The following is a 27,087-nucleotide window of genomic DNA, read 5'->3' as shown; positions in this document are numbered from 1 at the left end:
CACAAGGAAGGGAGCGTTATCTGCCCCTCACTCAAGTGGGCACAGCCGAGAGCTGGGAATAAAGTCTATTCCCTAGAGCCACGGTATTTACCATCCCCGAAGTGTTGCTGGAGCTGGATGATGCCATAGTCCCGGGAGGGCTCTGCCCTCGCCCACATCCATGGCTGTCCCAGCTTCTGGGCACCAGGTGCCCCCGAGCTGCCCTGTAGGTATCGCTTCCACCTGGCAGCGGCTGGGCACCAGGAAACCCAGAAGCCCCCGCCCCGCACAGCCCCGCGCCCCGAACCCCCGCCCCGCACAGCCCCGCGCCCGGAGCCCCCGCCCCGCACAGCCCCGCGCCCGGAGCCCCCACCCCGCACAGCCCCGCGCCCCGAACCCCTGTCCCGCACAGCCCCGCGCCCGGAGCCCCGCACAGCCCCGCTCCCGGAGCCCCCGCCCCGCACAGCCCGGGCCCGGCGCTGCCTGCGGAGGGCGCTCGGCCGCAGCCGCAGAGCCGGACCTGGAGGCGGAGCCGCCCCGCCCCGCACTGGAGCGGACTCTGCGGAGCGGCCGGCGCCTCGGGACTGTCGGCGGCGGGGCAGGGGGTTCCCGGCAGCGCGCGGCTGCCATGGGCCGGGACCTGCTGCTGCAGCTGCTGCTGCTTGCGGCGCTGGGTGAGTTCCCGGGGCGGGGGGCAGTGTGAGTGTGTGTGTCTGGGAACGTGGGGGGCAGTGTGAGCGTGGGACAGAGTGCGAGAGTGTGGGAGGCAGTGAGAGAGTGGGGGGCGGCAGTGAGAGAGTGTGTGTGTCTGGGAACGTGTGGGGGGGGCAGTGTGTGTGTGGGACAGTGTGAGTGTGTGTGTGTGTGTGTTGTGCAGAGGGGCTCTGTGTGTGCGCAGGGGGACTGCATGTGTGCGTTTGTATGGGGGCAGTATGTGGGGGGTGCAGTGTGTGTGTGGGCACGCAGGGGGGCTGCATGTGTGTGTATGTGCACGTGGGGCTCCCCAGCCTGTGGGGAGGCGCAGTGTGTGTGCGGGGGTGCAGTGGGTGTGGGCGCGCAGGGGGGCTGCGTGTGTGTGTGTATGTGCACGTGGGGCTCCCCAGCCTGTGGGGAGGCGCAGTGTGTGTGCGGGGGTGCAGTGGGTGTGGGCGCGCAGGGGGGCTGCATGTGTGTGTGTATGTGCACGTGGGGCTCCCCAGCCTGTGGGGAGGCACAGTGTGTGTGCGGGGGTGCAGTGGATGTGGGCGCGTAGGGGGGCTGCGTGTGTGTGTGTATGTGCGCGTGGGGCTCCCCAGCCTGTGGGGAGGCACAGTGTGTGCCCAGCAGGTGGTGGGGCACAGTGTGTGGGTCCCCGGGCAACAGAGCCTGACCACTGCCCAGTGCGTCTCCGGGGCAGAGAACCCCCTGCGAGCCCAGGCCCGCTGTTTGCAGGGCTTGGCAGTGCCCCTCCCCCCCGGGGGGGGGGTTTAGCTTGCTGCTGTGGCCCATGGGGCTGTCTGGTCAGTGGGATGGGTGAGGGACACTCTCGCCCCCTTAGAACAGAGTTGTCCAAGGCTCCTGGCTGTGGTGGGGACGTTCTCCCCCAGCCCTGCTAAAGTCCTTACAGCGCCAGCCCAGCCGGAGCACCTGCCTTCGGTGCTCTGGGATGAGTTAGACCACGCTGCTGTGATGAGCTACCGTGCGCAGGTTTCAAATGGGCTAGTGTCTATGTTCTGGCCCCCTATCGGATGTGCCAGCCTCGCTGGCCATTTCAGCAGAGGGCATGGCCCAATGGGCCAGGGTGCCTGAACTACCCACCCATCCCTGGAGCACTCAGGTGCAGTACCTGGGTGAGAACAGCGGGGGCGTTGCACTGTTCTGCAGATAGGGGACTTCTCTGGGCCTGCGGGCACGAATGCGCTGAACTATCCCTCTCGAACACTAAGGGCTTGCTCTAAGGGCTCACATGAGGGTGACCGCAGTCTCTTCCTCATATTCTGTCGTAAACTGCTGGGAATTCTGTTCCCGCATGTGGGTCAGGAGCTAGTCCTAGGTAGATGGGTCACCACTGGTTGTAACCCGTTGAAGATTCACGGTGAATACAGTGGGGTAAAGGTGCGGTACCTTAAGCCTGCGGAGAATTTGGGGAAACGTTCCTAGATTTACAACAGTGATCCGGGAATGGCTTGGCACTCAGGAGTGAGAATGTCACCGAAGAGACTGGATTCTTTCTGGTGTCTCTGTTCTGCTACCTGAGATACATTTCCCCCAAAGCGATTTAGAAAACTGTCTTTTGGGATGGAGAGACTGAAGCTGTTGATGAGATGTAAGCTCTCTTGATGGACCCCTTTGATTCTCAGTGCGAGGAACGGAGACGTGCAAGGGGAAAGACCCATTTGTAAACACACGGCTTTTGGCCCTTAATGAGGAATATAGGCTTAGTGAAGTCATGAATTCTTATTGAATTCAAATAGCTCCTTACTAGAACTGGAGTAGAGCAGAATCGTTTCAATTGTGGGGTGGCTTTCCCCATTTACTTTTAAACCTTTAGTGAAATTTCTTGCATGTGTTAATAGACAAATATTCTTGTTTATGGCTTTATTCCCCAGTCTGGTAACCAGAAAAGAAACCGTCAAGCCCTCTGAGAGCATGGAGAGCTGTTTTGATATCTTTGTGGGGTTTTCGGTAATATCTGCTTTATTTATGGCTAGTTGGCTAGTCAGTCCGTTACACTGTACACCACTGCGTCATTGTCTTTTGAAATGTATGAATAACAACAAAACTAAAGGTCTACGAATAAAATGTAGCTGGTTGGGTTGTGTCAGGAAGTTTAAGTTTCAGATATCCTTAGCAAGCAGAAAAGAAGTTTTTCTTTGAGAAATCTGTTACTGAGCTGTTCAGGCATTTTTCCTCGGGTCACCTGGTCACTGGTTTTTAGTACCGTGTAAGTAAACAGCAAGTGGCATAGGGAAGGTTCAGCAGCGGTCACATGCTCTTTGTTTGTGTTATGGTTAAGATTATGGTGCAGGCTTAAAAAGCGTCGTTATTTTTGCAGCGTAAGACAGTTGTTTTGCCTCTTAAACCGGGAGAGCATTTCTATTTACTCTGTAAGAACAGACGAGACTGGGAACCAATTTTGTGACTTTGCACATTTCTGTCTAAAAGTATCATTTTTCATGAGTAAAAATAGCAATCAGCTTAGCAAAGAAATGTATCCAGCCTCAAACTTGGGTCCTGTTTGCTGGCTCTCTGTAACGTCCCCTCGAATTCTGCTCAGATAGTCACAATGGGGAAATTAATGACGTGGTGTTAAAATCTTTGAGGTGTTTGATATTCAGGAGTACTAACCAGCTAAAAACTGGACTCAGTTAAGGCATATTGAATGTTCTTGTGGGGTAAACAGATCACAGCTTTCTACTCATTCTTTGATTTACTTTATAATTATACCCGGTGAATATTTTTTTTGAAAGCGACAGGTTAATCAAGATGGATCAAATTCACTGTTGGTATGACTGAAATATTGGTATAGAGGGGTGTAGACAGAACAGACAGGATTAAAAGGGAGGAGGTGTTACATCGTTTGTTCTGAGATCCAGAAGGAGGCCAGATGCAGACCAGTTGAGAGTCTCTGGGTAAAGGTAAAAGGGGTGAAAAAACAGGGGTGACATTGCGGTCAGGGTCTAGGATAGCCCACCAAATCAGGAAGAGGAGGTGGATGAGGCATTTCTAGAACAATAACAGAAATATCCAAAACACAAGACCTGGTAGGAATGGGGGACTTTAAAACCCCCGACATCTGCTGGGAAAGTAATATGGCAAAACACAACATTTCCAGTAAGTCCTTAGAACGTATTGGGGACAACTTTTTGTTTCAGAAGGTGGAGGAAGTAACTAGGAGGACAGCCACTTTAGACTTGATTCTGACCAAGAGGGAGGAGTTGGCATTGAATCTGAAAGCGGGTGAAAGGGATCACAGAATCATGAAGTCTATTATTTCAAGGAAAGGAAGGCGTGAGAGCAGCAGAATAAGGACAATAGACTTCAAAAAAGCAGAGTTTAATAAACTCAGAGAACAGGGAGTTAAGGTCCCATGGGAAGAAAATCTAAGGGGAAAAGGAGTTCAGAAGAGCTGGGAAGGCACAACTGCAAATTATCCTAGCACAAAGGAAAGATAGAAAGACTAATCAGAAGCCAATGTGGCAGCATCAGGAGCTCCTTAATGACCTGAAAGTTAAAAAGGAATCCTACAAAAAGTGGATACATGGGCGAATTGCAAAGGAGGAGTACAAAAGAACAGCATAAGCACGTAGGGACAAAATCAGAAAGACTAAGGCACCAAGCAAGGGACATACAAGGCAATGAGAAGAGGTTCTTTAAATACATTAGGAACAAGAGAAAGACAAAGGGAAGCATGGGTGCTCTACTTAGCAGGGAAGGAGAGCTAATAACTGATGACATCAAGAAGATTGAGGTGTTTGATGCCTATTTTGCTTCAGTCTTCACTGAACAGGTTAATGATGACCAGATACTCAACACAATTAGTATTAAAAACAAGGGGGAAGCCAAAGTTAGATGTATTCAAGTTGGTGGAGTCTGATGAAGGGTACTTGCGGATTCAGCTGGAGCAATCTCTGAACCTTTAGCAATTATCTTCAAGAATTCCTGGAGGATATCTGGAGTCTCAGAGGACTGGAGAAGGGCAAAACGTAGTACTTTTCTTTAACAAGGGGAACAAAGAGAACCCCAGGGAATTATAGACCAGTCAGCCTAATGTTGATCCTTGGAAAGATACTGTAACAAATTATTAAACAATCAATGTGTAAGCGCCTAGAGGATAATAGGGTTATAAGGAATAGCCAGCATGGATTTGTCAAGAACAAATCATGCCAAACCAACCTATTTTCCTTCTTTGACAGAGTTACTGGAGTAACAGATGGAGGCAAGCAGTAGACATGATTAGTTTTAATAAGTCTTTTGACACAATCCCATGTGACACTCTGATAGGCAAACTAGGGAAATGTGGTCTAGATGAATTTACTGTAAGGTGGGTGCACAACTGGCTGAAAGAATGTACTCAAAGAGTAGTTATCAGTGGTTCACTGTCAAACTGGGAGGGTCTAGTGGGGGCCAGCAGGGCGTCAGTTCTGGGTCCAGTACTTTTCAATTAATTTTCATTAATGACTTGGATAATGAAGTAGAGGTATGCCTATAACATTTGCAGATGACACCAAGCTGGAGAGGTTGCAAGCACTTTGGAGGACAGGTTTAGAGTTCAAAACAGCTGTGACAGATTGGAGAATTGGTCTGAAATCAACAAGATGAAATTCAATAAAGACAAGTTCAAAGTACTTCACTTAGGATGAAAAAATCAAATGCGCAGCTACAAAACAGGGGATAGCTGGCTAGGCAGTGGTACTGCTGAAAAGGATCTGGGGGTTATAGTGGATCACAAATTGAATACGAGTCAACAATGTGATGTGAAAAAGGCTAATATCATTGGGTGTATTAACAGGAGTATCGTTTGTAAGACATGAGAGGTAATTGTCTCGCTCTATACTGTGTCCAAATCTGGGCATCACACTTTAGGAAAGTGTGGACAAATCGGAGAGAGTCCAGAGGAGAAGCAACAAAAAGGATCAAAGGTTTTTAAAAAACCTGACTCACTGAAGATAGGGCAAGAAGCAATGGGCTTAATCTGTAGCAAGGGAGATTTAGGTTAGATAGGAGGACAAACGTTCTAACTACAAGTGAAGATAAGTTCTGGAATAGGCTGCCAGGGGAGGCCGTGGAATCCCCGTCATTGGAGGTGTTTAAGAACAGGTTGGACAAACACCTGTCAGGATGCTCTCGGGGTTTACTTGGTCCTGTCTCAGAGCAGGGGGCTACTTGATGACTTCTTGGGGTCCCTTCTAGCCCTGCATTTCCATGACTTGATGGTAAGCAGCCATAACTGTATTGCCATCAACACGGCAGATTCATCCAGCCAGTAGTGTATTTTGCCTGTCAAATCCAATAGAAGTTTTAAAAAATAATCTAGTAAAATGATTTTTGTGGGGAATATTCTCCAGATCTAGTCTCTTAAAATACACAACTTTGTTTCTGAGAAATTATTTTAAAATGCTACTTTTAGTTTGATGCAAGATTGGCCTCGGGAGTGCCATCAATCTCGGGAAAACTCAAATGAATAGCTCCAAAGGTGAAGTACCATGTAAGGATGGAGGGAAATGAAACCTTTGTAGGAGGTTGCTATTAGGGTTGCTTGGGAAAATGTTTGCAAATCTAGTCTACTTATCTTGTTAGACTGACCTCACACTTGGTAAAGCAACCCCCATCCTTTCATGTATTTATACCTGCTCCTGTATTTTTCACTCCATGCATCCGAAGAAGTGGGCTGTAGCCCACGAAAGCTTATGCCCAAATAAACTTGTTCGTCTCTAAGGTGCCACAAGTACTCCTTGGTTTTTTTGGTGGAATGTGGGGCTGGGAAAGATGAAACTAGGTGGTCTGATTTAAATCAAGGTGATTCAAAGCAATGATTTAAATCACCAATTTTAAGCAACTTTTCCATTTTTACGTGTTATTTTCTAAAGAAAGGTGCATTCTCATGGGTTGACATAACCATTAAAAAATGCTGATTTACAACTCAATAGAGCCTTTACATTAGATTTGGTACGTTGTTTTGCTACCTACGAGGGTGCACTATAATTATATACATTTGTTAAGCAATTATATAGCTTAATATCTTCAGATTCTTATTAATTGTATATTTTTAGTGTGTTAGAAAACAGTGAATGATTGCTTATTTACTAGATAATTAACTTTTTGCTCATGATTTGTCTCAAACTGCATTAGGATGGTTACTGGAATTACACACAACAGCAAATACAATTTATTTTTATTAAACAAAACGACCTTAAATGTTTTGGATACATAAACTTCTCTTATCAAAACATGATTTGCATTTACAACTAAATGATTTCTTAAAGGAACAGAGGGATTCACTGTAGTCAGTGAATTAAGCTGAACAAATTTTCAAATACGTCTAAGTCAAAGTGACTGGTACTTAAATTCCTACTTGTGTAAGTCTCTTAAAAATGAGACAGTCTCTTAAAGTTACTTACATTGACCCACTGAGCTATTTTTATAAAGCCTGACCTCAGAAGTTCCATGTTTCTCCCCCAGTTCTTTCTTTAAAGGCTGCTTTTCCATATAACTTAGAGTTTTGGATAGAGGCTCATGGATTTGCATATTTATTTTTTCTGTAAACGTTTTTTAAGAGATTATAATAAATGTAGGCGTTAACATATTTTGTATTAAATTTAGAGTGTATGTTAAACAGGTTTATTTTTAAAAAGAAAAACTTAGAATAACAAATAAAATTTTAAAAATTCTATTTAAAAAAAAAAAAATTAAATGTTTTTTTAAATCCACCCTGAAATGTAATCGGCATTTACAGGCAATTCTCCGTCCTAATCTTCAGTTATTTTCCTATAAAAGGAGCTCAATGAAGGCAGCTTTAAGTAGCAGTCGCTTGTGATCGACCAGCCAGGCATTTAGGGTGTGTCTACACTGCAGTTAGACACCCCCAGGGGTGTGGGCTAAGGGGCTGTTTAATTGCCCTGTACCTGTCAGGACTCAAGCTCTGGGACCCTCCCTCCTCACGGGGTCCTAGAGCCCGAGCTCCAGACCGAGCCTGAACATCTGCACTGCAATTAAACAGCCCCCTAGCCAAGTCAGCTGGCCCGGGCCAGCCAAGGGTGTCTAACTGGGGTGTAGACATACCCTTAGGTTACAAAATAGGGATCGGAATGTGCAGGCAGCATGGTCTGTTGGTGAAGGCACATGGTGAAGGTCACACACAACTTCAGTTCCAGGTTAAGCGAAGTGTGTGTGTGTTTGGTCTGGGAGTTCACATATTTCTGCAAGTGGGGGACTGGTGTTCCCACCCTGCACTGAACACTCTGGTGACACTGGACCATGTCAGCTCCCCCGTGCCTGGCTAGGGGTTTGCCTTCTGAAACGCTTAACAAAATCCAGCAAATACAGTCACAACAAATACCAACAAAACACATTTCTGCCTGTGCTTGGCTATTCCTGGGGTCTCTCCTGGGAACATGACTCTGTCCCAGATCCTAGATCCCTCCCCCCCACTGCACTTTATATCCAGTCTGGGATTTACAAGCTGAACTCGCCACAACAAGTCAACAGGAATGAATTTGTAGCCCCTGTAGGTTTCTAACCCCTGCCGAGGGGTAGCGCAGCAGAAGAACCCTGCCACAATTGCCTTCCAACCACAGCTCTCTCAACCCTTTGGGATCACTAACCACTTGTGTGAGGTATGATCTATAAAATGGGGATAAGGGCACAGAGGCTAAAGGACTTACAGACTCCAGGTCTCAACTCCCGGCTTTAGCCGCAAGTCCGTCCTTCAGTGTTGTGGTTCTCTCCGCGGCTCTGCCAGAGAACTGCCGCGTGACCCTGCAGAAGTCATGGAGTTTATGATGCTGCAAGTCCTTGGGCAGCTCACAGCAGCAAGTGCAAGTCTGTCACACAAGGGTGAGCCTAGGCTATGCAGGGACCAGTGTTCATGTCAGCCCGAGGGATCTGTAATCAGGTGGCATTCCCACCCTGTTCCTAGCACAGTGTGCGCTTGCTCTCGTTGGATTTGGTCTAAACTTCTCGGCTTCCTGGGGGTTGCCTTTATTGTGAACTTAGCAACTGCAAAACGTTCACCTCAGCCCAAGTGTTTTCCTGAGCTTTGGTGGGTTGTAGCCCACGAAAGCTTATGCTCTAATAAATGTGTTAGTCTCTAAGGTGCCACAAGTACTCCTGTTCTTTTTGCGGATACAGACTAACCCGGCTGCTACTCTGAAACCTCTCTTCCTAGGGGCGTTCACTGAAATCGCCCTGTACTGAATTCTTTCTGCTTGGGAAAACTCAGCTCCCTGTATGCTCCCAAACTGGAGCTCCGAGAGCCACCTGAGCTGACCGGGTAGCTCAGCAGCAGAAATCGATTTCTCCCACCTGGCGTCAGAGAGTCACCTTGTGTCCTTGAGCCTGCCATCCGGTCATGGCTAGAGCTGGGCGAAGAAATGGGGTTTTTTTCCTCCCATTTTGGTCAGAAAAAAACTTCAGTTCTGTTCCGAACGCTTTGGGAATTTGGCGGCAAATCGGAAAAGCCTGTTTGGGGTCCTCGGGAACATTTCATTCCAGTCCTCTTCAGAAAGGGCAGTGCCGCTGGGCAGGGCAGTGCCGAGACCCAGGTCTGACTGCTCCATTCAGAGGAGGGATTTGAATCACATCCCCTCTCGTCCAGGTGGGTGCCTCTGTCACCTGGCTGGCCCAGTGAGTATTTATGTATCTATACAAAGTGTAACAGCTTCAGCTGGAGGGATCAACCCATCCCAGGACAACCTAGAACAGGGATCAGCAACCTTTGGCACGCTGCTCTCCAGGGTAAGCCCCCTGGCGGGCCGGGCCGGTTTGTTTACCTGCCGCATCTGCAGGTTCGGCCAATCGTGGCTCCCACTGGCCGTGGTTCGCTGCTCTGGGCCAATGGGGGCTGCGGGAAGCGGTGGCCAGCACATCCCCCGGCCGGCGACGCTTCCTGCAGCCCCCATTGGCCTGGAGCGGCAAACCGCGGCCAGTGGGAGCCGCGATCGGCCGAACCTGCAGACGCGGCAGGTAAACAAACCCGCCAGGGGGCTTACCCTGGCAAGCCGCGTGCCAAAGGTTGCTGATCCCTGACCTAGAGCCTGGTGAGTAGGATGCTCACCTGGGAGAGAGAAAACTGAGGCCAAGTCCCTGCTCCAGAGTGGGGATTCAAACCTGGGTTTCCTGCACCCCAAGCGAGTGCCCTACCCACTGGGCTAAACACACCCCCTGCGGGTATGTTTTCTGAAGCTGGGCCTGCAAAGTATTTTCCCAGCTGAAACTAGTCGGGTCAAGTTGCTGGATGGTTTCGGGTCGACTGAAGCTGCGTGTTTGAGCGGATAACCCGTTCGCCCCAAAGATGGAGCCCAGCTCTGGTGATAGCAGAACCCTCTGCGCTGAGCAGGCAGCTCCTGCCTCGCACGAACGTGCGTGGGGCAGAGCGGGGCAGGGTGTGGGTGGAGGAGACATGGGTGTAAATCCAAGCAGGGCACACGTTTCCCCTTAGACCCTCCTTCTGCTGCGAGGCAGGCGTGACGTGGGGGCTGTACAACCGTGCGCTCAGCACTGCGGGGTCGGATCCTCTCTGTCCTGCTCCTGGCCTTTTTGCCCAGCGCTCTGCCCCAGGACCACGCAGGTTCAACCTTCCGTCCGTCTGTGCCTCCCCATCGTCTGACATTTCCATTGCAGGGCACCAGAGGCCCCCGTCAGAATCACACCCCAGCTGTGTTAGGCACTGTACAAACACCCAGGAGACATGGTCCCTTCCTCAAGGAGCTCGAGTCCATCCCGGGCAAACCCCTGCCCCGAGCCCCACTGACTTCCATGGTACTGCCAGTGGTTACAAAGGCCTTGTGAGGCAGGCAGGGCATAGCTCATGACTGCAGTGCTTTGAGGCCCTCTAATGGGATGGCGTTCTGCAAAGCCAGGGAAATACCGGTTTTGTCTTCACTGCGGGGTGCATTGGAACCAGAACGTGGGAGATGCGGAGCCTCGTATTAATGGCGGCATCTCAGTCGGTGGGTGCTGGGAAGAGGGCCAGCCAGATGCCTGCAGCGTGGCTGGTTGTCTACTCTAGATGACACATCTGCATGTGGCTGTCTTTGGCTTTTTGGTCTGCGTGGACTGTTTTGGGTCAGGTTTTATACTGCAGCGAAGGAGACATTTGGGGACGCTAGAGGGGTGTGGATAGGACTGACCGTAACGTCTGGGCCAGACACACCCCTCCTGTGGAAAACACCAGGAGTATGGCGGAGGGCGAAAACGCTGAACCTCGCCTTTATAGTGCTCTCTTTATGCATCTCTCCTGGGGGGGGCTTCGGGGGCACCGAGTTGTCAGGGGGTGAGGCCTTCCACCCCACCAGATCTAAGGGCTGCGTGGGGAGGGGCGCCCACAGATCCACCAAGGGAGGAGCCATCACTCATGGAGGCCAGTCCCTTCACACAGCTGTGTCCCTTTTCCCCAGCCCCCCAACTTGCAGTACGGCTGCAGCACGAGCCCTGCTGTCATTGCCTGAGCGAGGGGCCGGGCTCGGCAGTATCGGTGAAGGGGGTCTCTGCTGCCGTGGATGGTATTTCAGACTGGTGGGTGGAGCTTCACCAGCCGAGGGTCTGGCTCATGAACACATGCTGCATAGAGACTGGGGGTCTCTGCGGAGACGCCCCGCTAGTATTGGGTCTGCTCCACTGTGGGGGATGGAGTGTGTCTGGGGTCACTGTGCCTGGGGTGAGGCCACGGAGAATAGAAACGTCGGCACTTGGGGGCTGCTGAGATACGCAGAACGCCGAGTGCCGTGGTGAGCTCGCTGCTGGCAATGAGCGGGGTCATAAACCTGGGTCTTATTTTGCAGAGAACCCTGAGGCGAGGCAGGAGAGGAGGACGCCCCAACTGTCGCCATCCACGCAAGCATTGTCGGTGGACTGGCTGGCTGCGCCCCGACGCCCCCGCTCCCTTCAAACCACCACACGCAATACCCCCAAAGCCGACGCACGGACGCCCCCCGTGGAGCCATATCCTGACCAGGCCAATGCGTCTCTCTTGGACGGAGCCTCTCCAGCCCACTCGCTACCGCTAATTAAATTCAATCCCACAGTAGGCCATATATTAATTAATGAGCATAAAGATTTCACGTTTAACTGCTCCATTAAGGGACCCCGTTCCTTATTCAACCAAGACTCGGCTGGCATTTCCTTGTGGAAAGATGGGAAGGAGCTGCGGGAGCCTGGCCCCGTGTCCCCTCGACATTACCAGGTCATGGACGATGATGAAATAACGATGATCTCTACCTTCAGGTAAACGAGCCGGCTGTTTAAAAGGTGGTTCACTGATTGCCATCTTCAGTTCGAGAGTACTTAGCAGCTAAAAACTCTAGCCCAGCCCGGTAGCTTATATCTCTGCCCGTAGATCCCTGCAGAACGACTGCTAATAGTGCCCCTGGCCCTCAGCCAGCGGGGTCAGGCCCCAGAATAGATTTCTGCTGGGAGAGGGCTGTGGTGTTTGCTGATCAGGGTAACCGTCAGGGCTGGTGGAAGTTTGGCTGTTCCAGTCTTTGATAACACCACAGGCTATTCACACCCTTCCTGACTTGTCAGGCAGGTAAAATGGCAGACTTGAAAAGCTAGTTTTAACCCTTTCTTGCGTGATGGAAAATAGGAATCCGGTGATGACAGAAAACACAGGCTCACCCACACGCCCTTTGCTTTAAGTCAGCGTCCCCAAAGCAAACCCAGACCCCCGCGTGTGACAGATCAAGGAACAGAGGGGGTGGGGTTTAGAGCTCCCGGATGGTCCGGCACGAAGCAGGGGTGGGGATTGCTGTCAGCTCAGCCCCATCCCCCCGTCTTGGCTCTTTTTTAAAGAAGGCAGATCCTCAGTCCTGCTGCGGCCAGGATGGCTGGACCCGGAGGCGAGGGTTGGCTCTCGGATGGGACAGAGCTCTGTCCTAGGGTCAGATCCACTGGTGATGGCATTCAGCAAGGACCCAGGACCGTAGGGGAGGTGCAGCGAAACCCAGCAGCATGGCATAACCTTCAGTAGGCGGGAATCGGCTGCGTGAAACCCACAGTGCAGGGAGGAGAAGGAAAGGAAGATCCACTAAGCCAAACATAGACCCCCACAGATACCGTCCCCTCCCGCACTCCTCCTCCCGCTCACGCTGTATGTTGGGTGTGTAGCTTCTGAGTCCACGGAAAAACCCAGCTTGTCCATGACTGTCATTTACAAGCCGGCCCCAGAGATGTACTTTTCACCGTTGTCGTTTGTAACAGGATGGCTGTGAGACAGTCCTGAAACAAACACACGTGCCGGTCTCAAAGCAAACTTCCCAGCATGCATCAGGTTCTTCTCAGCATCGCTGCCGTGAAGTGATTCAATGGAACATTTTCAAAGCCCCTAAAGTCACCTAAGAGTTTAAGTCCCATTGTAAGGGGATGGGGTTATGCTCCTAAAGTGCTTTGGAAAATGCTACCCCTAGGCCTTTCCATCCCCAGGCCATAGGGAGAGACTGGGACAAGGAGCCTGGGGGAAGGGAGAGGGGAGAAGACGGGGACTGGGAGCTGCTGTGGGGGAGACTGAATGAAAGGGACTGGCTTGGCAAGGAGACTGGGACTAGGAGATGGGAGGGTCGGGGGGCCTCTGCCGCACGGTGCCTGTGTGATGCTGGGCAAATCACGTCAACCAGACTTTACACAGGGGGTCACTAATTGTGTGTTCCTCGTTAACCAGGTGCCTGATGAGACCCTGGGGACTGATGTAAAAAGTGCTGAGTTCTCCGAGCACAACTGAAGTCCCTGGGAGCTGGGCTTGGAACCTATCTAATGCTGAGTCCTCTGCAAAATCAGGTCCTGGGTGTCTCAAATTGTGCTCCCAGAATTAGTGGACACTTGTGACCGTAACCTGTCTGTGCATCAGTTCTTCTCCTGTCCCGTGGGGGTCATAGTGCACCCCCTCCCAGGGCATTGTGAAAACAAACATTAAGAAATGTGTGAAGCACTGAACTACAGCAGCGATGCCAATGAGCACCAGAGAGAAGCCTAGAAGGACGTTAATAATTCTGTTTTCAGAGCAGGGTTTGAACAGTGGCAACCATAGAGCCACACATTAAATCCTGAGGATAAAACAGCGTACTGGGCAGCTGCTCCGGCCACCCTGTGGACTGAATGAAGCAGGGTCTTCTGGGAAAAAAGCACATGATCCAGTAATTATGGTGGGTCTTGCCCACATGCTCAGGCTCTAACTGATCACCATGTCTGGGATCAGGAAGGAATTTTCCCCTGGATCAGATTGGCAGATACCATGGGTGGGTGTTTCGCCTTCCTCCACAGCATGGGACACGGGTCGTTTCCAGGTTTAAACTAGTGTAAATGGTGGATTCTCTGTAACTTGAAGTCTTTAAATCATGATTTGAGGACTTCAGAACTCAGCCAGAGGTGAGGGGTCTGTTACAGGAGTGGGTGGGTGAGGGTCGGTGGCCTGCCATGTGCAGGAGGTCAGACTGGATGATCATGATGGTCCCATCTGGCCTGAAAGTCTGAGTCCAGTTAAAGACAGTACCATAATGCATATGCACAAGAAGGTTGCATCTTTTGAGTGCTTGACTTTGCAACCGTAACATTCTTTTAATGCCATTTTTGTGGGTAACACTTACTGAGATCCAGCGTAAAAGTGTTCCAGCATTTCTTGTCTTTTGTGCCAGTGATAAGTCTCAAGGTGAATCCTTTCCTCTCCCCTGACAGCATAACCAATGCTCAGCGCTCTGATAACGGGTCCTACAGCTGCAAACTGAAAATCCACAATGAGGAAATTGAGTCAGACCCCATCTTCGTCCAGATGGAAGGTAAGCCGGGGCCTGAAAGAGGCATTTAGTTACAATGCCAGCGCGCTGGCAGGAGAGCTTGTGGCAGGGGTTGTGTATGGGGCTGGGCAGTTGGGAGCAGGAGCTGGACTGGAGTGGGAACGAGCAATCCAGGAGCAGGAGATGGTGGAGTGGGCTGGACTACTCAGTGTGGGAGGCAGGTGCCAGTGCACACGATGCCTGTGCTGAGAGCCGCTGTTGCATTGGCAGCGATGCTGGGAGACCTGGGCGTTATTGGCTGTTAGTGTTATTGCTGCAAGTGTTTTTAAGGTGCCTGTCTCCGTGCCTTTCTGCGTAGGGCTCCCCCACTTCCTTCGGCAGCCTGAGAGTCTGAACGTTACCAGGAACAGACCATTCAACCTCACGTGCCAGGCGATGGGGCCCCCGGAGCCCGTGCAGATTTACTGGTTTCGGAACAGCAGCAGGGTGAATGACCAGCCGTACATTTCCCCCTCTGTCCTGACTCTGCCAGGTGAGTGTCGCCCGGGGGCTGTTTCAGCGCGCCGGGGGCCGTCACTGCAACAGGAGCGTGGTAAGCTGCAACAGGAGCGGCTTGGCTGTCTGGCGTTCGCCGACTGAACTTGCTGGCGGACGGTTGGCTGGTGCGCCTGGCTAACGGCTGGCCCGCAGAAGCAGCTAGGAATGCAATGGCCCTTGCCTTCAGCCATCCTGCTCTGCAATAGACGTGATCTCATCTGGCTGCAGGGCTCGCTCCCGTGTTGACTGGACGGTTACATCCTTGCACGGATATTCAAAGGGTCGAACCCCGCCCTGACAGACACGTTGGCCTAGCAGGGTTCATGCCACGTCCCATTCCTCAGTACCACTTTAGAATGCAAAACCTGAACTCTGACCCCACCAGGGGGTGATGCAGAAATGGTTGTTTGCGGGTCTCTGGTGGGCTGCAGGAGGCCTGCCCAGTCCAGATTGTGCTGATCCCTGCTGGCCTTGAAGTCTATAAATCGAGAGCTCTTCCTGCGTCATACGCTTCCCCGGTGCAGGGCTGTCTAGCAGACCAGCGTGGTGATGCCGCTGAGGTCAGGGTGGATGCTTTGTTACACAGGGGTGGTGGGGACTGTGGTGCGTACGCTGCGTTACTCTGCACGTTGGCGCACGTGGGACCCAGTTCTAGCACCCATCAGTGGAAGTGAGGAACATGGTGTATTAAATGAGGAGGCTTAGCTGGCTGTGGAGGGTTTGTTTGGGTGCATGCTGCCCATAAGGGTATGTCTTCATTGCAGAGTTAACCCAGGCTCTTCCCGGGGTGTTGCCCCAACCCCTGTCCCAGCCACACGCACTCTGGCTGAGTGTGATGTTGCTTTCAGCCTGGGCTCTCTGGCCCGTCTGGGGCTATAGGCTAGAGCCCCTGTGAGGCTGGTAACCCACCTGCTTGGCAGCGAGGACGCAGGCTAAAGGCTTCTAGTGCTGGTAGTCCTCCAGTGCCCGCCCACAACTCCTCCTTCCCCCCGACCCCATGTGCCAGAAGGACAGACAAGTTTTCCCACCATTCTCACAGGAGAGCAGCTCAGCACAAAACCGTGGGCTGTGCCCCGAGGAGTCCTGGTGACACGCCCAGGTGAGCGCCGCACCAGCGAGGACACCGGAACTCAAGTGCGGCTTTGCAGCGTGACACTCACCCCCGGGCTAGCCTGGCCCAAGTGCCATAGTTAACGCTGCAGTGAAGACATTAGCCCAGCGACCTGAACTGGCTTTAACCTCGGCGCACGCCATGGTTTAGTTTGGGTGGGTGGTGAGAGCAGGGATGTTACAGCATTTGTCAGGGATCTCCTCCCAAATGTGAACAATGAAACCACGTCAGCTCAGCTGACTCGAATGAGCTGGACCATGAATTATTTGGGAGGTAACAAGATTTTGCACCGTCCCTGTGATCGTGGCCTCTCGCATGGCAGCACAATGCCGTACGCTTGGAGTGAGCGCATGGAGAGGCTGTGAAGGGAGCCCTAACTCAGCTGACTCGGTCTTCTTGTTCCTGAGGTGAAAGTCCCTGCTTTGCCTTTCCCGCCAGGCTCAGTATGATGAGGGTGAAAACAAAGAGTCGTTGCTCAGGCTTGTCTGATAGTGCCGCTTGCTGCAGTCCCAGGGCCCTGCGCGGGACAGCAGACTCGATCCCTATTCCTGAGTCCGGCAGGCACCCAGAGCCACGGCTTGCGGAGTGGAATGGACGGGGACGCTCGTCATTCCCGAAGAGGGGACAGAGGTGATGTCTCCCCGCTGGGAGATACGGATCGGCTTTGGTCACATGAAGCAAAAGGGCTGGTTTGGGGGCTTCTAGCCGGTTTCAGTTTAGGGTTGGAAATTTCTTCTGACAAGGAAGTTTGCAGTCAAACTCCCCTTCCCCCCATCTACAAACAGACCGTTCCAGCCAGCAGCCCCGGGAAACTGCAAGCGCTGAGTCTATGGGGAAGGCTGTTTCCAATAAGAAAATGCACGTCTTGGTGCAGAGAGCCCAGAATCGCAAGGGAAGTCAGCAGGTGGCTCTAGCTTTGCTGTGGTGCTTCTGAGGGTCAGTTCCCCCATCATGCAGCAGTTTCCTTAGGGTTTGTCTACACTGCAGTTAACCCCCCACCCCACCCCCGCCCTCCATGCAGCTGAGCCGTGTCAGCTGACTCAGGCTCACGGGGCTGTAAAACTGCTGTGTAGACGTCTGAGCTGGGGCGGGAGAAATGAAATGAAATGAGGAAGTGAAAGCGGCATTTCCTGCGTGGTAGCTGGGTCCTCTCCATGGCAGGGTCACTGCGTGTATTTCCTTTCCTCTAAGGGCTGGATCCTCGGGACGCCTGCTGTGAGCTTCCATGAGAACAGGCAGGGCTGGGAGGGAGGTGGGCTGTCTTAGGCTGGCACACAAGGGAGCTGGATGAGGTGTATTCAGTCCGTCAGTGTATTGAGCGATCTTTGAGGCTTATAGTGGGTGCAGGATCACTGGGGTTCCCGGGCTGGCTTTTCCCCTGGGGCCACTGGCAGCCAGTGTAGGTCAGAGCAACTATGGGGCTGCAGCTCCTCCGAATTGCGCCGAGCCAAGGATCAGGGCCCTCATCTTCCCTGCATTTTACTTTCTCCCCAGACTCATGGCTCCATGGGGTGAGTGTTAGCACATGGCAGGGTTCCCTAGAGGCGCCTGCTGAGTGTCACTCTGGCCTACAGGCTGGCACGACCCTGGAGTTTCACAGGGATGTGAGTGTAGCTGAGATCACACCTTGTTACTCTCTGCTGCTGCTGCCCGCCAGGGGACCCCAGGAGCAAGAACAAATGGGGATGCAGAAGAGCCTTGGATATGCATGGAGGGTAGGGAGGGGAATGAGACCTGGCAAACCAGGATGAGTAAGAGAGAGAGACACGTCCTGTCTGCAACTGACCTTATTCCCACTGTGATGTAAAACCCAGGAGGATTTTGCCATAAAAGAGCAAAGAGGGGGATTGCTTGATTCACTCCCAGCTGTACACGCGCTATGCTATAGCTGGCATGTCTTGGGCTCCAGAGAGAGATTTTAAAAGGCAGCGAAAGCCAGAAGATCTGACTCATCCCTTCTGCATTTTCTGCCTATGTTTGGCAAACTCTAGGTCTGATGGTTGGAGCAGTTTTTCTCACCCCAGTCGCCCTATTGGCATCAAAGGGACGACTTGCTTGAGCAAGGGCTGTTTGGATGAGCAGAGGTTTCAGTGTAAGACCCTGACCCCCGTGATTACGGCCTAGAAAATTAGAAGGTAAAAATAAATCCTCTTTCCAAAAGCGTTTTGAAACCACTGAAAAGAACACTGGGAAATCCCAGCTCTGCCAGGCAGATAGGACTGAAATACAAGGATTGCTTTGTTTTTATGGGATTTTTAATTGAAAACAGGAAAACTTCAGAGATATGTAAAAGTAAGGCAGGAAGGAAGCCAGTGAGTAACCCCTGCTCCCCATTAAACAATTCTGGATTATTATGCCAGGCGTTCCTTACCATTGTGAGAACAGGAGCGTGAATAAGGAAAGTTGTCCATAACATCACATCAGCTGAAAAATATATCCCAAGGAGAGAATGTTGGAAACGAAACCTGCAAAAACACGCACAAAGCCGATTGCAAACCGTTAAGTCCCACTAGTAAAAGTCAGTGGCTAGGAAGCGAAGGCAATTAGCTCTGACAAACACCGCTGTGCAAAAGGCTTGGGAGCGCTATTAGAGCTAGTCGGATCTGTCATTAATTTCAGTAGGCGGTGGGTATACTTTGTTGTCAGTTAGGTGCATGCGTGCTCTCTCCGTGCACTCTCCCAGCCCTGTGCAAACAGTTGGTTCAGCAGATCTCGATAGCACTACCCAGACAGAACGACCACTGGCACGGTTCAGTGACAAAGACACTCGGCCAGGTTTATTGCCCTCAAGATAGTTCTAGCACCCTGGCTCCATGGTTACAGGTATGCTAAAACACGAGTACCCAGTGTGCAGCAGGACTTTCTGATGCCCCCTTGGCCACACAAAGGGTTAAGGTGAGGTACCCCAATCTTTACAGACCAAGACAAACAACTTCCGTGCCACCTCACGTGTTTCAGGACACCTGCTTGTTGCCTCCCTTTATATTATGCTCCAGGTGTCTTGGGCAAAACATCCTCTTATCTGGTGTTAGCTCGGGATGTCCATGGGCTAATCTTCTGGAGTGTGTTCTCACATATACCCAGTATCTGTTGCTTCTTAGAAATGCCTGTGTTTTAGCCACGCTAGCAATACTTTTGCCAAGGTCACTTATCAGACAGTGAACTTGTAAACATCTGCTTTAATCCAGGGCCTGATTTTGGTTCACGGCCTCTGGGTCAGGCCTCCAATCTTGCACCAGGTCCCGTGCTCCAGGCTCTCTCTCTCCTACGTACTTTATAATACCGGTCTGGTAATTAAAGAGTAGCTATACTGTAGTTACAGCCCAGTTCTAATTATTGATAGCTGTCATTACCATTAATTCCTGTAACCAAAAGCCGTCCTTCATGCCTGCGTTACTCAGCATTGCCCCTTTGGTCTCGTACCAAATTCCTGTCTATCTTTTAGAATCCTGGTACATTAGCTCCATGGTAACCACCCTGTCATTATTGGGAGTGAGGAAACTCCACATTTCCACCTCAGATATTTAACTTTAAGAGAAGCAGTCGGAGGCGGAGAAGCATTATGAAAATACAAATAGAAACTAGGAATTCCTCAGAAACCTGCAATATGTTTCATTTCAGACTTCTCAAGCTCTTCCCTCCCGGAGATACCAGGCACAGTGCTAGAATTGGGGGTAATTAGTCGTATCAAAAGTTAGAACAGTTCTGTAACTACACTCTAGTTAATGGTGATGTAATATGATGTATATCTAATGAGGGGAATACTCCTATAATCATTAAGACATCCAGCATTAAGCTTTTGCTTGTATAATCGTAAAGGGGATCCAAGTGTGGATGAAATCTTGATACCCATCCTAGAGATAGAGAGAGTTTTAGAAATGAAATTTAGAAATTTAGAAATTAATGGAGATATCCCATCTCCTAGAACTGGAAGGGACCTTGAAAGGTCATCGAGTCCAGCCCCCTGCCTTCACTAGCAGGACCAAGTACTGATTTTGCCCCAGATCCCCAAGTGGCCCCCTCAAGGATTGAACTCACAACCCTGGGTTTAGCAGGCCAATGCTCAAACCACTGAGCTATCCCTCCCCCCCGAATTTTATCCATCATCAAAATGAGCCGTGTCCTCTTGAGCATTGCTGGTTTTTATTTTATATTCTGCCTCCTAGTCTGATCAGAGCAGAAACTGAATGAGCCCTTGTCTTTTGGAAGGATTCAGTGTGTGGCACATATGTGTGTGTGTGTGTATGGGTGTGACGGGAATAAGGGATAATAGTGATAAATAATACAGAGAGGTTGGGAAAGGGGAGATCTGTGGATCTGGGCAGCTTGGAAGATCAGCCCACTCTCGGGAAGATGTAAAGTGAACCAGGTTCTAAGAACTCACTGGTTTGTTTCACTGTTTGCCAGAGGCTGGGAATGGGTGACAGGGGATGGATCACACACTAATTGCCCTGTTCTGTTCATTCCCTCTGGGGCATCTGGCACTGGCCACTGTCGGCAGACAGGATTTTGGGCTAGATGGACCCTTGGTCTGACCCAGTCTGGCCGCTCTTATGTGCTTATGTTCCTTGCTGTACCCTTTAGGTTTGGAACCCATTGGCCCCTCTGCAGTAGTCTAGGCTCTGAATATGAAGGTCTGGTTTATTAGCCCACTACGCAATAGTCTACTTACAAAGGGCCAAGCTGATGACAAAGCGTCCATTGACTTTAAAGGGTCAGGATTTGGCCCATAACGAGCGCTTGTGTTTCTGTCCTGCAGCAGCCTATGGACTGAGAGACCATTTTCCCTACCCCAGGTGCGCGCCTCTGGACAGGTGATTGATCCTGGCAGTAGCAGTGCTGGGATTGTAACAGGGCTTGCTGGCAGGCAGCTCCGGGAGTCAGTCTGAGAGCAGAACGCACCAGCAGTGCTGTGGGAAGTTTCCTTTCCCCAGCTCTCATTCTGACCAGCGAGGGCTACAGCTTCCCACCCCGTCCTTGGAGCAGGCAGCAGGGGCACTGTAAGTAGGAAAATATAGGCCCTCCCCCCAAAATACCCTGCAGTTCCTGTCGTGGACGGGGACACGGCGCCTTCACAATCCCTGCCTTAGACACAGATTGTCCATTGGCAAAAAATGTGTAGGTGGGCACCTCTGCCCGGCTGCAGAGGGGTTGCTGGGCTCCTCCCCTCAACGGCAGAGGTGGCTGGTAGTGGCTTAAAGAGTTATTTAAAGTGAGGCACTTAAGGTTGGGCACCCTCCCCAAACTCCTAAGGAGAGCCCTGGTCTCAGTGGCCTGTCTCTGTGTCCTGCACGCCAAGGAACAGCGTGTCCCCGGCGTCGACGTGTAGGATCACGCAGAGGAGGAAGTGGGTTGGGAAAGGGGACGCCCAGACTCTGAGTCTACTGTGGTATCCAGAGGATCCCACAACATGTTGTGCACATACTTTTCCCTTCCCCTTGGATTCTGGAAGTAACGCCCGGTATTCTGGCCTCTGTCCCACTGGGCGAGCTGCCCGTTCAGATAAGGGCACTGCCGACATTCCTTTATGATCAGCAAAGGCCAACACAAATCATAAGCAATGCCTTCATCCCAGTGTTTTAGCTAGAAGCCAGTCAGCCTTAGATTGTCCCCACCGGAGCCCACCGCGCCCCTCAGTCCAGACCCTTTTCCCAGCAGGGGTCTCTCGACTCAAACCCCTTCCCTGTCGACCCCCGCGTGGGCCTGGGCGGGTCGAGCGGTTTGATTGGCGGGGAGAGGCCAGAATTCTGGGCCCTTCCAAACTAGCACTAAAATATTTGTATGAGATTTAAACTTCCCTGGCCTGACTTAAGGGCAGGTAGGGGACTAAAAACTCCCAGGATGGCCAGAGACTGAGGTCAGTCTATAAAAGCCCAGGGCTGAGACCGCAGCTGGTGCGTCTTAGCGGAGCCTGGTGACTGCAGTGAACTACGTCACGTCGCCCCAGCTGAGCATCTGGGCCACAGTGTTCCTCTTTGGGAGTCAGGGGACTGGCAGACAGAGGTGGAGATTAACATCAATGTCCCCCTGCCTTTAGGAACAGCTGCTGCACAGGGCACGGGGAGCTTTGGTCCTGTGCCCACAGAACAAGCGTCGGGGTGGGCTAGCCAGCCTTTGTCATTGTAGGACGTGTCTTGCAAAAGAAGGGAGCTCTTAAAGTGGCTCTTTAAACTGCCAGGCCAGCCACCTCTGCTGCGTGTTTAGGAGGGGGCAGAGCCGTGGAGCAGCGTGGGCCTCAGCAGCTAGTGGCACCAGCAGGCCCGTGGGGGGGTTAAATCCATCCTGCGACGTTCCCCAGAATGCACAGTCCCCTTGCAGCGGTCCAGGATGCTCCGTTCTGCCCATGGCTCATGTTCCCGTTGGGAAGAAGTGAGGTTTTGGGTGATGCACCATTATCCGGGTGGGGGTCATGTCTGGACCCCGGGGGGTTCTGCTGCTGCTATCGCACTTGGATGACTTGGGCAGTCTTTAAAAACCAACCAAAGGTTTAAAGGTTATTGTCATGGGTTCTTCCTCTTTCTGCCTCTCCATTTCTCAAATGGGGTAACAGCCGCTGCTGTGGACTACAGAACTGGGTCTGCCCCCTTCATCTCACGCTTATGTTCTCTGCTTCTTAGTTAAAGTATTTGGGTGAAATCCGGGCCCTACTGAAGTCAGCGGGAGTTCTACGTAGGTTTTTATACCGCGCTCATCACTATAGTATCTGAGCGCCTGGCTTCGTTGGGACCAGGATGTCCACTTTCTCCTCTCCTGCTTACTGGGCTGCATGTGCAGAAATGCAGCCTACGGCAAATTTGAAGTAGTTCGTGCAAAAATGGGTTATTCATGTTCATGGGGAAAAGAAAATAACTTTTTAAAAACAAAAGAAGCTGCAAAGTCTCCCCTTAAATTCTCTTCCTCGTGTGTGAAGGCGTGTTGATGTTCAGGCGTGATTCATGGCTAGCTGAACAACACCTGGGAATTGGTATCTTTGTGTGAAATTAAATGAGCTTGAAAGAAATACAGGGTGGTGAAAGGACTTCCCTTTGTCCTGCGAATGTTCACCACCGCCTGGCCATTGTCCGGTTATAGTGGACTCAATGTATCAGATGACTTTTAAAAAACTATTTGTGGATGATCTTAGCACTATACCCAGGTGTACAGACACTCTTTTCCCAACCTATGTATTATATAGTTTTTTTAACATGAGCTTTAATAAAATGTTTAAATCTGTTTATTTTATCCTCCTGCAGGTCTTAGTGAAACTGCAGTATTCAGCTGTGAAGCTCACAATCGGAAAGGACTAACTGCCTCGAATGAAGTGCAGATCAATATAAAAAGTAAGTGATGAACATGAAGTCTGTCTCACTACGGTCTCTGCCTAGTAAACTGTCTGTGGCTCCTACCTGAGCCCGCATGGCAGTGAGACTGTGGAATTAGGTTATTGTTAGAGCTGGTTGGGAATTTTTGAACAACAAATTTTGTGCTAGAAATTGCCGATTCATCAAAACCAAAACTGTCCACGGAAAGGGTCAGTTTCAATCTGTTTTGGAAAAACCTCGGGAAACAAAGTTTCGAAATCATCCAAATGTCCCATTTTGACATTTTACAAAACAAAGTATCGTTGTTCAGGTCAAAATGACGTTTTGTCTTAAAATTTAAAATTTGATTTATAGTTTTTAAAAAACCCTGAAAACAAAAAATGTCAATGTAGAAAAAATCCTTTAGAAATGATCTCCGGGTTTCACTTGACCCAGTCTGATATTTTTGCATTTTTGGGTGGTGACATTTTCAAGGTTTCGCGTTTTCATCCCAATTCGGGGTGGGGGAATATTTTAAAAAATCTCAAAAATTCTCGCCGGACAGGAGAACTGTTTCCTTCCCAGCTCTAGTCATTGCATTGGAAGCTGTGCTCCAAAGCCGGTCTCAAACCTCACCCAGGCCATGGCAGAGATTCCTGCAGGTTGTATTGTTGGGGAGAGCAGGTATTGCCCCTACCCCAGAGGACAAGATGCACCAAACCCCATAAATCCTAAGGCACTGAGAGTTGGATGGAGGCACAGCGTGTCTGTGCTTTGGTCTGAGTCTCTCCCCTCCACAGCAGGGCATGCTGCCTTCCCTCCCTTGCTGGCCACTGCAACAACAAAGCCCCCTGGCGATTATAGCTGCAAGGGTCCCCTGCTGGGATTCTGCTAGCTGGAAAGCTGGGCGTCTGCAGGGCTGTGACTGGGGGAGGAAGCACCCGAGAGCTCGCTTGTAAACAGAGCTGTCAAACCGAGGGGAGTTTCAGAAGGGCTGTGGCATTCCCTCCCTTCCTTCCTTCGTGGTCTGAGCCAGCCTCCGTGTTTCCATCGGAAGGGATGGGAATTCCTGAAATTCCCAAGCCGGAGTCGCCCTGGCGGCCAAGGGAGCGTTTTCCCTGAGCCCACGCGCTCCCAGCCGAGGCAGAGCACGGGTTTCAGTTCACGGATGCAGAGCGTGTGCAGACGGCTCCAGGAAAGGTGAAGACGGTCTGTTGCGTTCTGGTTTCCACATGGAGTTTGTGTCCAGTGCTCCTGAACGAGTCCCCGCTCCCACCCCAGCCTGCGGAGCTGGGTTTCTCTCGTCCCGGCCAGCTGCCCTGATCTGACCCAGAGGGCTGCGAACAGCCACAGTCACTCTCTTAGGGCTTTCCCAGCAGCCTGGCTGAGCTCTTGGTACTGCCCTCCCCCCCCACACACACACGATCGGGCTCGGCTGCCTGGCCGAGTACCTCGAAGAAGAGTGCCCGGATGGCCTCTATTTTTAAGTCTGCCCCATAAATTAGGGCTGTAAAGGGGGGCACCTGACTAACTCACCCATTTGGTGTTCGACTTCCTGCGAGGGATGGTGCTGCAGGCTCTGGAAAGTCATTCCCCCCGTCCCAGCACCTCAGGGTGCCATATCCTGGCCCCAGATGGCAGCAGCACCCAGGCTGGCAGGAACAGGGCCCAGCCTGCAGCACCTGTCCCGGAGGCCGGGGAAGGGGAGAGTGCAGGGAGCAGGTAGCCCGCATGGACGGTCAGAGGCCTCGTTTCTTCTGTCGGGTAACGTGGCCCCTCGGGGGACGCTTAAAGCATGGGCAGGCGCTGTTCCCAGGCCGCTGCTCACTGTTGGCACTTGGGAGGCACCCGTACACAGCAGCAAGCTGACGCTGTGTATTGTTACATAAACATAATGGTGAGCCCTGCGCTTTGCCTCTGACCTGTCCCTCCCACCGGGCGTAGCATCTCCAGGGCAGCTGGGATGGGCTCAGGAGGAGGTCAGCGGTCTGCTGCATCCCCCTCCCAACCCCCCACTCCCTCAGCAGGCTGCTTTCTCCCGGCCTTCACACACAGCACTGTGTCCCCCTCCTCTGAGAAAGCCTTCCCTTAACCCCTTTGGCACCCCTGCCCCCTCAGACCATCCAGTCACCCACTTCTGAGCGCCGGGCCCGTGAAAGGAGACACGTTTCCGACTGTCACCGAGGGTACGTCTGCCCAGCCCGCAGCAGCCAGACTCCCGACTCGGGGCTCCAGCCAGCGCTCTGCCGATAGCTGTCTGCCCGGGGTTCTGACCAGCGCTCGGCTCAACCCAGCTGTGTCCTGCAGTTCAGAGTGGGCAGCGGCCAGGGACAGGTGATCCTTGGCCAGGGAGTGCAGCTCTCCGGGGCGACGGGACAGAGCACGGCGTGTGAAATCAGTGACGCCCATTTGAAGCTCTCGCACTGAGCACACGCTGCGGGGTCTGAGCACGCCCGAGCTCACGCCCGTGCTGCAGAGATGAGCACGGCCCTAGGTCTTGTCTGCACGGGGCAGCCACGCACAGCACAGGGGTGATTTCTAAAGCGCACTCACCTGCAGCACAGCAGTTACTCCGTGGAGACGCTGCCGGTGCGCACTGGAAGTGCCCTATGTGCAGGTTCCAGGCAAGCTCCCAGCCCTGGGGACCCCCACAAGCCATTGCTCCCCACCCCTCTGTCAGGCCACTGCTTGAATCTGCCTTCCACCGGGGAGTGCTGCTCCCCTTGGCCCAACACAGCCCTGGGACGGGCCAGCTTATTTCTCTTGGGGGGGCTTCTGCCGCCTCCACAGCGCTGAGTTCAGCGTTCAGGTGTTTCTCCTACAAAGCTTGCACATGCGCGTTTTCACACCGCAGCCGGCTGGGAGCCTGCGTTGTGTTCACCCGCGTTCGAGCTGACCGGGGCTGGCTTTCTCATGTAGGAACTCCAGCCGCGCCGGCCGAAGTGCGTGTCCTGAATAGAACAGCGCACAGCCTCATGGTGTCCTGGGTGCCGGGCTTCGATGGCTATTCGCCTCTGCACAACTGCCGCCTCCAGGTAAGCCTTGGCATCGTGCTTCGAGCCACTTGTGTTTGCTGCGGCGTGGTGCTGGCAAGGAGGCTGCAGGCCAGGCTAGGCCTGTCGCTCCTTGCACATGCACCAGCCTAAGCCAGGGATAGCCGCATTGCCGCTCGGGTAGATCACTTGGTCAATGCTGGTGGAAGAGAGAGGAGATTCGGGCCGTCTCCGTGTTCGAGAAATAAGAACACAGGCTCCTGTTCCATCTGCGGGTGGGGAGGCCCTGCCGGACCAGCCGAAAGACACGGGTCTTGTCTGCGCGGAGCAGCTGGCAGGCCATGTGCCATCTGCACATTGCTCGTCTCTTGCTGGGCTGGTGGTCTGGGGTCCCAGAAGGGTCAAGACCCTCATGGGGTCAGGGTGTCAAAGCCATGAGGTCCCTGCTGGCCAGACACCTGCAGCCGGGCAATGGGCAGTGCCAGCTCCCCTGTGGGCGCTGGAGTTGGGGGCATCTCGGAGTTGGGGGCGTCTCAGATTTGCATCCTGGAGGAAGAAGAAAAAACAGGTTTTAAGCTGCCTTCAGGGTGCTTGATCACCTCTCCCCTGGGAGGTAGGAGGGAGGGAGGGATTAGCTCTCCCTCCCTCCCTCCCCTCTGCTGTTTTGGAAGATTTAGCGCATGTTTCAGTTAAGATGATAAGAACGGCCATGCTGGGTCAGACCCATAGTCCATCTAAGCCAGTGTCCTGTCTTCTGACAGTGC

At 52.2% G+C, this 27,087-nt stretch overlaps 1 protein-coding gene across 1 annotated transcript in view; it reads left to right on the top strand.

The window, feature by feature from the left end:
• The first annotated feature begins 607 nt into the window (after positions 1-607).
• The window catches only part of MERTK (MER proto-oncogene, tyrosine kinase), a 65,518-nt gene continuing 39,038 nt past the window's right edge, over positions 608-27,087 (top strand). The window contains exons 1-7 of the mRNA XM_065401508.1: positions 608-678; positions 1,941-2,053; positions 11,460-11,901; positions 14,344-14,444; positions 14,761-14,934; positions 23,283-23,369; positions 26,250-26,365. Coding sequence (XP_065257580.1) covers positions 608-678; positions 1,941-2,053; positions 11,460-11,901; positions 14,344-14,444; positions 14,761-14,934; positions 23,283-23,369; positions 26,250-26,365 — 1,104 coding nt within the window. The remainder of the gene's footprint in view (positions 679-1,940; positions 2,054-11,459; positions 11,902-14,343; positions 14,445-14,760; positions 14,935-23,282; positions 23,370-26,249; positions 26,366-27,087) is intronic.

This window comes from Emys orbicularis, chromosome 3 (assembly GCF_028017835.1).
Source record: "Emys orbicularis isolate rEmyOrb1 chromosome 3, rEmyOrb1.hap1, whole genome shotgun sequence".
NCBI lineage: Eukaryota > Metazoa > Chordata > Testudines > Emydidae > Emys > Emys orbicularis.
The sequence above is the reverse complement of the archived record's forward strand: the minus strand, read 5'-3'. Positions and strand labels throughout refer to the sequence as shown.